At 43.3% G+C, this 11,982-nt stretch overlaps 3 protein-coding genes across 3 annotated transcripts; 1 reads left to right on the top strand and 2 right to left on the bottom strand.

Moving 5' to 3' along the window:
• Positions 1 to 105: 105 nt before the first annotated feature.
• Positions 106 to 1,014, bottom strand: LOC119650938 (protein D2-like). Its single transcript, XM_038054168.1, has 2 exons — positions 732 to 1,014; positions 106 to 673 (listed from the first exon to the last, which is right to left on the bottom strand). Exons 1-2 carry the CDS (start codon positions 864 to 866, stop codon positions 191 to 193), a joined length of 618 nt encoding a protein of 205 aa, XP_037910096.1. The 5' UTR covers positions 867 to 1,014; the 3' UTR covers positions 106 to 190.
• Positions 1,015 to 6,780: 5,766 nt separating this feature from the next.
• On the top strand, positions 6,781 to 7,856 carry LOC119652620 (proteasome subunit alpha type-6-like). Its single transcript, XM_038056864.1, has 4 exons — positions 6,781 to 6,964; positions 7,026 to 7,358; positions 7,413 to 7,561; positions 7,618 to 7,856. Exons 1-4 carry the CDS (start codon positions 6,889 to 6,891, stop codon positions 7,795 to 7,797), a joined length of 738 nt encoding a protein of 245 aa, XP_037912792.1. The 5' UTR covers positions 6,781 to 6,888; the 3' UTR covers positions 7,798 to 7,856.
• On the bottom strand, positions 7,799 to 8,407 carry LOC119652621 (probable small nuclear ribonucleoprotein Sm D2). Its single transcript, XM_038056865.1, has 2 exons — positions 8,291 to 8,407; positions 7,799 to 8,224 (listed from the first exon to the last, which is right to left on the bottom strand). Coding segments are annotated over exons 1-2 (360 nt in total). The 5' UTR covers positions 8,293 to 8,407; the 3' UTR covers positions 7,799 to 7,866.
• Between the last annotated feature and the right edge of the window lie 3,575 nt (positions 8,408 to 11,982).

Genomic DNA, 11,982 nt, shown 5'->3' with positions numbered 1-11,982 from the left:
CGTGATAAGGGGCCAATGAAACCGGTTTCTATGGAACTTGCTCAATCAAACTTTCAGTTTGTAGGTGAGGAAAAAACTGAGACGATGCAACTAACATAATTTTAATATTTTATTAAATAATATGTTAAATGTTACAACCATTTTTTTTGTACATACACACACGTAATATGTAAATTGAGATCAGCAAATGTTAATTGGCATCCAACTGGGCATAGAGTTTGGGAACGTAATCGTCCCACTGTGCTTGGAAGAAGTTACCGGCTATTGGCTTGCCAAGCTCGTACTTATCGGCGAACTTTTTGATGGAGAACTTGCCACGATTTTTGCCACTTTTGTTACTGAGCTTGGGTTCGGTGAATGATATTTTGCCGGAAGGCTGCTTATAGACAAGAAACACGTACCTGTGTTCACCTGTGCCCTTTGGGGGACCTGCCCCTATGTATTCACTCAGCACTTGACCCTTTTGTATTTCATTTGCAGGGATGTTGCCCACCAACCAATGCTGCCATTCCCTCATCTTAGGGTCTTTGCGACTAGGGGCATCTGGGTCAACCATGGCGAGGGTGTAGAAACTTCCTTGTTCTGCTTTCCATTTCACGGACGGCTGGTCTTTCACCTGCGTTGGCGTCAGTTCAACTCCTTTGTCGGCTTTGATATTATTTGCATAGAAAATCTGGAAACCAGAAAAGAACATGTAGAATGGCGTCCGGTCGACCTTGTTCTGTACTCACTGTTAAATATTCGTCTGGCCCTTCACTGATTACATCGGGTATGACCCCTAAATGTTTCATGAACTTGGTGATATCAGAATCCGCCGCGTAAGCGGCTGAAAGTGTTAATAGAAAATACAAAGCTAATTTCTTCATCTTGAAGCAGTTGGGAGAGTGCCGTTTCCCTCTGGCCAGATCTAATGAAAAGTTTGCTATTTCCGCACAACCGCACGCTGTAGCTCTTAGATAGCAAATGAACAATCTGAATATGACTTTTCCGTTCAGTAGAGTTAGGGTAATAGGAGTTTTGTTTGTCACTAGTCGCGGACGCCTACTTTCATTCTTCTGCAGGTTGAGGGAGCCCAGGAGGGGCTAATTATATGCGGAACAGTGCGGCTGCCTCGACCTGGAGTTTCATATTCAATATGTTAGTTCTTCTGAATATGACTGGTAGTTGTATAGCAATTTACTTTTGCGACTATCCATTCCAAACATATAGTATGGTATATACTCTGTATGTACGCACGCGTGTGAATATACAATGCGTGCTTCGTTCGTTTAATTTGAAAACATCTTATTTAATGTCACTTGTTAGCATTAGTTGCATACAAAGCAAGCATTCCATTACTAGATTCTATATAGATATGCAATTTATCTCTCCGCATATTAATTGATAACAGTATATTTCCTATTATACTAACATCGCAGAATTTGGTTTGAAGCTTTTTCACGCGTAAACGTACCAGTTGCTAAGTTCGATAATTATTCATATGACACGCAACATTTCTAGCCAAAAAACAATAGGGCTATTGTCACCGTTCCAATAATGAAATATTGTTTTTATATTTATGAAGTCGACACATTATATTTGATCAAGTTCTACCTCTCGTAGCTAGAATAGTCACACTAATATGCAGATACCGAATCCATTGCACACCCATGATAACAACGGCTAATACGATGCGGCTCCTTTGGTTTAGGACATTTACAGCTCCCACCCATAATCCTATGGGAAAATTTGGATCTTTCCCAGGAAAGTAAAAAAGGAGTAAATTTTAAAATCCTGTAATATGAGTAGTGAAGGAAAATCATATAGGCAACTGATACTTCATTACAAAAATTAGTCCTTTCCCTTCTACACTTCCCTAAGTGCCTGTCAACATGGGCTAGTTATAGTCTAAACGCTGCCTATAGAGAAATCAGCATGACTCGATGCACGACATATTGTACTTGGAAGTGGTTCAATTGTTGTCGGTGAAATAACACCCTGTGGTGGCGGTAGCGACAGTCCCTAAAATGCTCGCTTTCTCCAACTCAAGCAGGAATTCCAAAAATACTCCTCACCATCTTGCCACTTTTTTGGCAATGTGCTTTTATACTTTGGAAAGTCAAATGGTAGGTGATAAGAATCCGATATAGTGTTGTTTCTTATGGCTACCACAACGTGCGGATTCTAGCTGCAAATTCTGGTCCATATTAAGGAGCATTACAATTGTATAGTGCTATGCATCAATGGAACTTCGAATTTAGGGATGAAAGTCCTGGGGAGGGTTTAACATGAGTACCTGCCGTGTAGGCATAATTTCACGGCCCTCTTCAGACACGGATTGATTTTGGGACCACAATCAGAGCCCCGCCATGCAAGCACAACGGTCCTGGTTTATACTGCGTGCTGGCTCAGCATTCATACCAGTGGATGCGAGGCCTATCTAACACCGCTGCCGCAACTAAGGAGTACGGCACCCGAGTTGTACAGCGCAACTCCACGTTTGAGCTCCGAGGAGCTCTGCCTGCGATGAAGGCATAACCACAACCACCATGAAGCTCCCACTAGGGGGTCAAATAACCAGGCCGAGAACACATCCTCCAGGAATTCTCCTGGAGCATATACTCATATCATATACTCACCTCCGGTGAGGTTTCGTGGCAGAGACACTTCAGATGAGTCCCTTGCAGACTCGGGTCTGATCGCCCTCCTCGAGTACGTTAGGACGGAACTCCCCAACGGGTCCAGATTTAGTAATGAAGGATGCTTACTACGAGCAATTACACGCAGTCCAGGAGAGGCTTCCTAAAGATTACATTGTGATCATGATGGGTGATCTGGACGCCAAGACAAGCTCTAACAACACCTTTCTGGGATATGTGATGGAAAACAAGGACGTGACAAAAGGGAATTTGTTATTGCGCTAATCAGGAAATTGGAAGATACTGCAGAACGCTTTGACTTCAGAAGGGTATCATGCATCAGGATTGTTGGCGTCCAAAGGGTAGTATAGCTCCTAGGGCGAAGCGTGGATTGGTACCCACGATGGAGCATAAAACCTGCTGAACCAACATCTCTCAGCTCTACTACCAAACCCTATCGCGACCTCCACGTAGTGACCGCTGGGAGCTCTTTCTCAAAGCTGCAGACAAGGATGAAGACGAGTCTCCTGCGCCAAAACTGGACAAATTCTACCAACTGGTCCTCCAGATTGGGGATTGGCTGGCAACCCTACACGGAAAACAATTTGTTACGAAGCCAGAACAGGAGCGTCGGACGGATAACACGAGCCTGGACAGATAACACAACGAGGAACTCATGGAACGTGCGCTCCTTGTACAGAGATGAAGCTGCAAAGTAGCTAGCCGATACCCTGTTCCAATATAGGGATGCTCTAACAGCGTTACAGGAGATGTGTTGTACAGGAACCGGTTTCCTGAGAAAGAGTCGCAATACCATATATTATAGCGGCCATCCAGTAAACCATGTGCTCGGAGTAGGTTTCTTAGTCAACCAAAAACCCTGCTGTTATCGACTTTGAAAACATAAACGAACGGCTCACTATCTCGTTGGCATGGTACTCCGAGCTCGAATAACAACGCCACCCAGAATCCCCTCTGACAACCAGGTGAGAGTTAACACTGAAGCCATCCACAATACGGCCCTTCGCAACACCTATAAAAGGGAAATGGATGCCGCAATAGCCGCAGTCAACAGAGATCCGGGAGATGAAGCATCAACAAATGATCTTCACAATCACCTGAAGAACAGTATCATAAATACGGCCACAAACATACTTGGCTCCAGCCGCAAAAAGAGTCGGAATGGCTGGTTTGACGATGAATGTAAGCTAGCAACGGAACGGAAGCATCCCACATACCGAGTATTGTATCATTCTCAAAGGACACGGGCACGCACGGAAGCTTATCACGAACTCCGTCGAGCGGAGAAGCGACTTCAAAGACGGAAAAAGGAAGCCTGGGAAAACCAACAGGTCTGTGAGCTCGAAAAGTACAGGGAGTAACCGCACCAGGCGCGCAAGTTTTACCAACAAGTCAGCAAGATGAAGCCTTGCACACCTCGATCCCCTCCTGCCGAGACAAAGAGTAGAGGTGAATACTTTGATGAACTACTGAACAACCAGAATATCGGCGAGTTGAAGGTCTCGCCAACTGAAGAAGTTGTACAAATACTACCACCACCAAGTATAGAAGAAATAGTCCGTGCAATTCATCGGCTTAAAAATCATAAGTCGCCAGAAGCCGATGGAATTACAGTCGAATTGGTTAAATATGTAAGCGACCAATTACACCAAGGTGGTTCATCAACTTGTGCTCAAGGTATGGGACAGCGAATCAATGCCTGACAATTGGCAATGAGGCATTATCTGTCTCATACATAAAAAGGGAGATATCACACAGTGCAGCAATTATAGAGGTATCACGTTGCTGAGAACCATCTATAAGATATTCTCCGCTATCTTGCTAGGCCAGATAGCCCCATACGCCCAGAACATCATTGACCCATACCAAAGAGGCTTCACTCCAGGCCAATCAGCAACAGATCTATTCATCGACTTTAAAGCCGCCTATGATAGCATAGCCAGTGTGAAACTGTACACGGCCGTAAGAGAATTCGGTATCCCGACGCAATTGATAAGACTGTCTAGGTTGGCCTGACTGAAAGCAGCAGGATCACTCTCAAGACCATTCGACATCAACAACGATCTACGATAAGGGAATGCCCTATCATGCGTCTTCTTTAACCTGACCCTCGAGAAAGTGATCCGTGATGCTGAAATAAATGCAAGAGGTACGATCTTCTTTAAGTCCATCCCACTACTGGCCTATGTTGACGATATCGACATCATGGGAAGAACCACCCGAGACGTACAAACTGCCTTCATTCAGATCGAGCAGGCGGCACGAGATCTTGGGCTGCACATCAATGAAAGCAAGACAAAATATATGGTGGCAACGTCAGCACCGAAAACCAACCAATCAACAACATCAAACCGCACTGGTCAAATGGGAAGAATAAGGATAGGAGAATACAACCTTCAAACCGTTGATAATTTCTCCTATCTAGGGTCAAAAATCACAACCGATAACAGCTACAATGATGAAATCCGCGCACGGTTGTTGCCAGCCAGCAGAGCCCATTTCAGCTTACAAAAACTGTTCCGCTCAAAACGTCTCACCATAGGGTCAAAGCTCTTACTGTTCATGTATTCCTGGGAGACTTGAGTTCTTAGCAAGAAAAATTGCCCCGTCCGAAAGAAGAATCCTCAGAAGAATTTTTGGCCCCCTACATGAGGATGGAGGATTTCGTAGCCCACATAACGACGAAATCTATGAGCGATACTATGACCGTCAGGTTGTGGATAAAATCGGATGATCCAGCCCGGAAAGCTGATAAGGGCAATACCCAAACTACCCAACCAAAAAATCTGAAAAAATCAAGGGGCTGCTTTATGGTGCCTAGGCTCCGAAATACCCTCCATACCGATACCTGTTCAAATAAAGTTAACAATAAGACATTACTATAATTTTTAGTAATTGACAGGAAATCCAGCTTAAGTTCACCCTAGAATCACGAAATTTTGCAGCAATGTAGGCTACAGCATACAGCACAATCCTACCAAATTTGGTGAAAATCTCACTATTACTAACAAAGTTATACTAGGTCAAAATTGTCGCTTACCTGCAAATTCAAGACTATGAATGTCAATATCACTTGAAAGTGGATATTTTCACACAATATATGCATATTTTACGTGCTACATACTAATGGGACAAATGCACACTCAAATCTCCTTATAAAATACACAAAACCTTTCATACCTGAAGCGTCTAGTTTCCGGTTTCCCGACTTGTTATCTGTCTGATAGCACATGCCTTCTATCCTAAGGAAACAGCAATTTGCACAGGTCTCTCTCCTTTGTCCAAACGTTTAATTATTTCCATTTGTGTTTTCAAATTAATGTACTGCCTCTGCCTTTAGAGGAGGTGTATCCTTTATACATACTGCTATGTGGGTTTTTGATCCTTTTCTATTAAAACGATTTTGTCGCTTAGAATATGAAAGTCCGTTTAAAAAGAAAGTTTCTTACCAAGTTTTAGTCGTTAATTTCTAACTCCAAATTAAACCAACATCGCATTAGATGTCGTTTAGTCTTGAATTCTACTACCAAGATTGAATTAAAACTAACCAGGCTTCTTTTATTTATGTGTCAGATAACTATGTACATAGTTGGATGGATTTACATTTATTTATTTATTTACATTTACAACGTCCGATCCTTTTAGACTTTAGTTGAACAGATTGCTTACATGCAACGGATCCTTGTCCAGCGTTACCTGAAAATGTAATTACCTAACTCGCTCTCAATGTTTATCTAAGAATAATCTTCTAACGCCCTCCCGTTTTCATGTAAATTTGCAAACCAACCATAATAAACCAAAATAATTTGTTCAGATGGTTCCAATCCAATCCAATCCAATCCAAATCCATCGAATATCACCAGATATTCTGGACAACCGAAAAAATAAACTTAGTAGTTGTGGACAGCAATTTCGCGGAACACTTAATATATAGCAAAGAAACCTAGAGCTTAGACATATATTCACTAGAGGTGGAATGAAAAAACAAAGTAAACACCTACGGCTGATGAATAGCAAGAACAAACCTCTGCCCCGGAAAATATTTTCCCTTAGTTAAAACAATATTCGAACTCATAACAAACGATTTTTTCCGACACTGTAATAGAACGGATTGTCACTAAACTTGTCAACGGCAACCAAATGTAGCCAACGTCAAGTATAATCATTGTTGCCATTTCACCGACTGCCTCTAAAAAGTGCAAGTCAATTGTCATTTGAATCAAATTAATTTTTGTATCGTTCGTTCACCATGTCACGCGGCAGTTCAGCAGGCTTCGATCGTCATATTACGATTTTTTCACCGGAAGGACGACTTTACCAAGTCGGTAGGTGTTGCTTTGTCCTCAATGCTAACATAATCCTAACCTTGCTTCCATTCCTATGAAGAATATGCCTTCAAGTCCATTAATCAGGAAGGGCTGACCTCGGTGGCCGTAAAAGGAGCCGACACTGCCGTCATAGCTACGCAAAAGAAAGTTTCCGAGAAACTCATCGACCCGGAAACCGTCACGCACCTTTTCCGTATCACAAAAAACATTGGCTGTGTGATGACCGGCAGAATTGCCGACAGCCGCTCACAGGTTCAGCGGGCACGCTACGAGGCGGCCAATTGGCGTTATAAGTTCGGTTACGATATCCCCGTCGACATTCTCTGCCGCCGAATTGCGGACATCAACCAAGTCTACACGCAGAATGCAGAAATGAGACCACTGGGATGCAGTAAGTAATTGTTAAGTGAGGTAGTCCTGGCTGGATAAATAATGAACGTTTTAGGTATGATCCTGATCGCATACGATGATGAGAAGGGTCCGTGCGTCTACAAAACAGATCCAGCTGGTTATTATTGCGGCTTCCGGGCAGTATCCGTGGGAGTGAAGCAGACCGAAGCGAATAGTTATCTGGAGAAGAAGTTGAAGAAACCGGTAAATGATGCGACTATTCATCTATGGCGACATATTTATTATTGTTTATTTCCCAGGTGCAATCCGGTGAAGAGGCAATACAACTTGCGATAAGCTGCCTATCGACGGTGTTGGCTGTGGACTTCAAGGCGTCAGGCATCGAAATAGGTGTCGTCTCCAAGGACGATCCGAAATTCCGAGTACTCACCGAGGCCGAGATTGAGGACCATTTAAACAAAATTCATCAAAAGGATTAGATCCGCTTATACTTTTTTTTATTTAATACTTAAAATAAATCATACAAAAGTATCCAAAATTCCTTGTTATTATTTGCCAGCTGCTGTCGCCAGCGGGTTGCGTAGGACGAGGATAACAGAGTCGCCTCGCAGGAACATCTTCGAAATGAAACGATCTTTGTTTACGGGTTTCACTTTCTTCTTTCCTTTTCCCGTTCGCGGCACCTCTGTCCACATTTCCTTTACATTTTCAAGAACCATGTTACAGTGCCGGTCGAAGGCTTTCACACGTCCGAGCAGCTTTTTGTTGTTTCGGCAGTTGATAAGGACCTGAGTGTTGTTTTTCACGGACTGGGTGAGTACGGAGAGTGGGCCGGTGTTGAACTCTTCTTCCTCCTGACGCGCCAATTCCTCGGGAGTCAGCTCAGACTTTGGTTTGACGAGGGCCCTATAATTTGCGAAAGGATTATTTAGCGCTATAGCTCACATGTAGAGATTTATCTCACGAACTTACATTATTCTGTTAAATAACTATAAGCAACACACGATTATCGAATGTCAGCGAAACTTAACCTGTCACGCTTCTAACAAACTTAATCATCCACTGAACAGAAGTTGATTTCAATAGCGACTCTCAAACTGTGTAGACACCTATAATCGTCACTTTGATATCTTATTGGAATTCTATATATGAATACTGAACTTTTGCGAGCCAAAAGCGACTCAATGAAACTGTACAAATATAGATTCAATAATTGAAGGAAGTACATCAAAAGTGGATTCATTCTTCATCGCTTAGGAAGGAACTCAGGTTGTTTTTCAACTTCACGGTCTAGACCTTCGATTTGATTGAATTTTTGTATTAGTTATCACTTTCTTCCATATAATGTTCTCCTGCCCCAAACGGTTCCGTCGTACCTTACGTGAACAGTTCCCTAGTTCCTGTTAATAAGCAAGGATTTCACAATGCGATTCTGATTTGATTTCATCACTCAATGATTGAATAAATTCGCATAATACTCACCTCTGATTATCTTTCCCTTAATGATGATCTACAGCACAATAACTGATTTCCGTCCAAGTCTGCTTAAGCCCACCATCCACATACAATTTGGCCTGTCAGCTAGGCCTGAATAGTCCGCATTTGACCGGTGGCCATTACACGGATGAGATGCATTTGGTTTGGCCATTTTGATCATTCAGCGGCCGGTGATCGAAGGAAAACGGATTTGTTCAGCCGTAACCGATAGGCCGAACTGTACGTGGATGGGAGGCTTAAGAAATATTCTAGTTTTTAGCTGAGATCCACCAATTAAATATCCATAGCAACTATCTAGTGTCCTGACCTACGCCATCGTTTCGTTTGAGGCAGAATGTGCTACTTAGAGTTTGTGAGCTGGATCATCTTCCCCAATATTAATTAAATGACCCGCCCACCGTAACCTATTCAGCCGGATTTTATCCACAATCAGACGCTCGTGGTGTCGCTCATAAATTTCGTCGTTATATAGGTTATGGAATCGTCCATCCTCATGTAGGGGAGGAAAAATTCTTCGAAGGATTTTTCTCTCGAACGCGGCTAAGAGTTTGCAACTGAGGACTTGTTACGAACGCAACCATCGTGGCCCCACCTTCGGCACCAATTCTGTTACGATGAGAGTCCTTGGCACCAACACGGTCGCCAAGGTTGTCAACCAACTAAACTCCCCTAACAGGTTTGCCAGTCGTGAACACCGACTGTGCGAGATAATATATGGAACTGGACGGCACGCGCTGGAACTAACCCGAATGCTAACATTTCGGTGAGATATTGGCTCTCACATATTATCTTCTTGTCAGGACACAGAGATTTAATCACGTGTCTTGACTCAGGAGTCAACAAAACAAAACCCGCCCGGGGTAAATACTCTAATAGAGGCGTAAAGTCTGGAGACGGATTGATACCACCGAGGACTTCAATCCTAAAGGAACTAAAATGCCTAACGGCCTGATAAAGGAGCGGACTAACTCACAAAAACCTGACGCGCGAGGAATGGACGAGGAAGGATCGGCTCTGAACCGATTCGGACATCTACGCGGCTCCTGTCTTCCTTTCTTCATCATGAAGGACCAGATGATATAGTGGCCCTGCGCAGGCCCATCCCAATCTAATCGTTTGCCCCCAGCCGCTTTAAACATAATAAGGAGAACCCTAAATAAGCATGGGAGGACTGATGTTTCCTGAGAGAAACATTACAATAATTATTTCCCGTTGAAACTAACAAAGGCGAGTTAATGTTTTTTTTTCTAACTATAATCAATAAAATAACAACAAAAAAAAATTTATTCGACTTGAAATTTGTAGATGTATTGCAAATAAAATATGTTCAAATCTTTAATTTTCTTCTGTCCATATACTCTGACTTCTTCCATTTAAATCCGTGATATTATTTAATTATTTGTGCTTAGATATAGTTTTGTTATAATAGAACGATATTCCTCCTTTCCTACTTATATAATTTTTTTTTGTAATTTTTTAATCCTCTCTTCATTTTATATTCTCTCTTCAGCAGTCGTACTTTCTCTCATTGTTTTTGTGATGTATATTACTTATTTACGAGTCGTGTATTCCTCATAAATACAAATTATTGTCAAGAGAAAAAAAATCTGTTATACTTAAAATTCAAATATCCCTCGTTCAAATCAGCTGATCTAATCAATAGACATAACCAGAACACCGGGGAGATGGCGCCACCCTGGGGCATGCCTATGTTCACAACTCTGGTCAAATGTTTACCTTCCAAAGCTGACTGGATTATCCTGATTTTTAGCATGAATATTATCCAATGCGTAAGACATCCCTCCAATTCAATACCGGTCAAGGCTTCCTCAATGCGTTGGTATTAAGGTTATTGAATGCTCCCTGTAAAAGCAGGAAAGCAGCTAGAATATACTGCTTGTACTGCAGTGATCGCTCAACCGTGCCTGCACTCTTCTGTACTTGCCTTTGAGGTAGATATGTTGGGACTTATAGAAAGGCGTTCTCTCGATTATCGTCCTTAAGTGGATGCCCAGGACGCGTTCTACAGCTTTCAACACGAAAGAGGCCTTCGCGGATTCATGGCCGCACCTGCCCGCTTTCGGTATGAAAACCACTCGTGCGCGTCTTCAAGGCTGTTGTACATATCCGAAAGAAATACAGCTCCGGTAAATCTCGACAAACCACGGCACATTCCTTTCCAGGTACTTCTGTAGCATGCCTGGCATTATCCTCTCTGGGTCCAGAAATTTATATGCAGAGAAGCTATGAACAGCACATTCGATCCTCCGTAATTACCGATTTGATAGCCTCGCACGGCCGCATACTTTTAAAAGCAAGGCTTTGACTTTGGCGGGGAAGTACGTCTGAACCAGCAGCTCGATCCACCAGCCTTCCTACTTTTTAAGAAAGGGTGGGCTCCTATATTCCTTGGACAGAATCTTACTGAGCCTCGCAGATCTTTATTCCACCACGGTGGCAGTGTCTTCTTGCTGTGTTTAGCAGGACACGAGACTTTAAAGGCGGTATCGAATGCTTTTTTCAGAGCCCCGACATTTGACTCCAGTTCGTCTGTCGTGCAAATCTAACGAAATTGCGCAGCGGAGAGTTTGTTCTTGATAAATTCACCAAACTTCCTCCAGTCGATCCTCCTGGGGTCTCTGAAAAGTTTGAAGACCTCTGCGGCGAGATCTAAACCGAAAAGTATCTCGCGTCGCTGTTCGCCTGGGGTTCCTCCTCCTTGATAACTACCCAGTCGTCCATAGGAATTCTGGAGTTTTAATGGCGCAGGGCCAAGCTTGTCCTTATCCATGCGGATCTTCGGCAAAAAGATGCGGGCGACCGGTCTCCTGGGCATCTCGTTGTAGGGGATGACTTTGGGCTTTATGCCCTCCGAGGTATCGCTGGTCTTAGCGATGCATGAACTGAGCAAGTTCTTGAAGAATTGGTCCTCGTAAGTTATAACGTGGAACCCACCTCAGAGAAAACAAAGTAGAGGTTGGATCCGGTGTGTTCGCCTTTGGCGTCCAGGAGATGCTCGATGACCATATCCGACAGCCTGGCCTCAACGGTGGTCTGCACCTCCGGAATTCCATTCGCTGTCGCCACACGTAAGTGAATCCTGGCCGCGTCGCTGGAGGGTTTCGCAGTTCGTGACTTATCAGTTGGATGTTATTACTTATCTGTCT

Source organism: Hermetia illucens, chromosome 3, assembly GCF_905115235.1.
Source record: "Hermetia illucens chromosome 3, iHerIll2.2.curated.20191125, whole genome shotgun sequence".
Lineage (NCBI taxonomy): Eukaryota > Metazoa > Arthropoda > Insecta > Diptera > Stratiomyidae > Hermetia > Hermetia illucens.
Note: the sequence above shows the minus strand (reverse complement) of the source record. Positions and strands in the feature narration are given on the sequence as shown.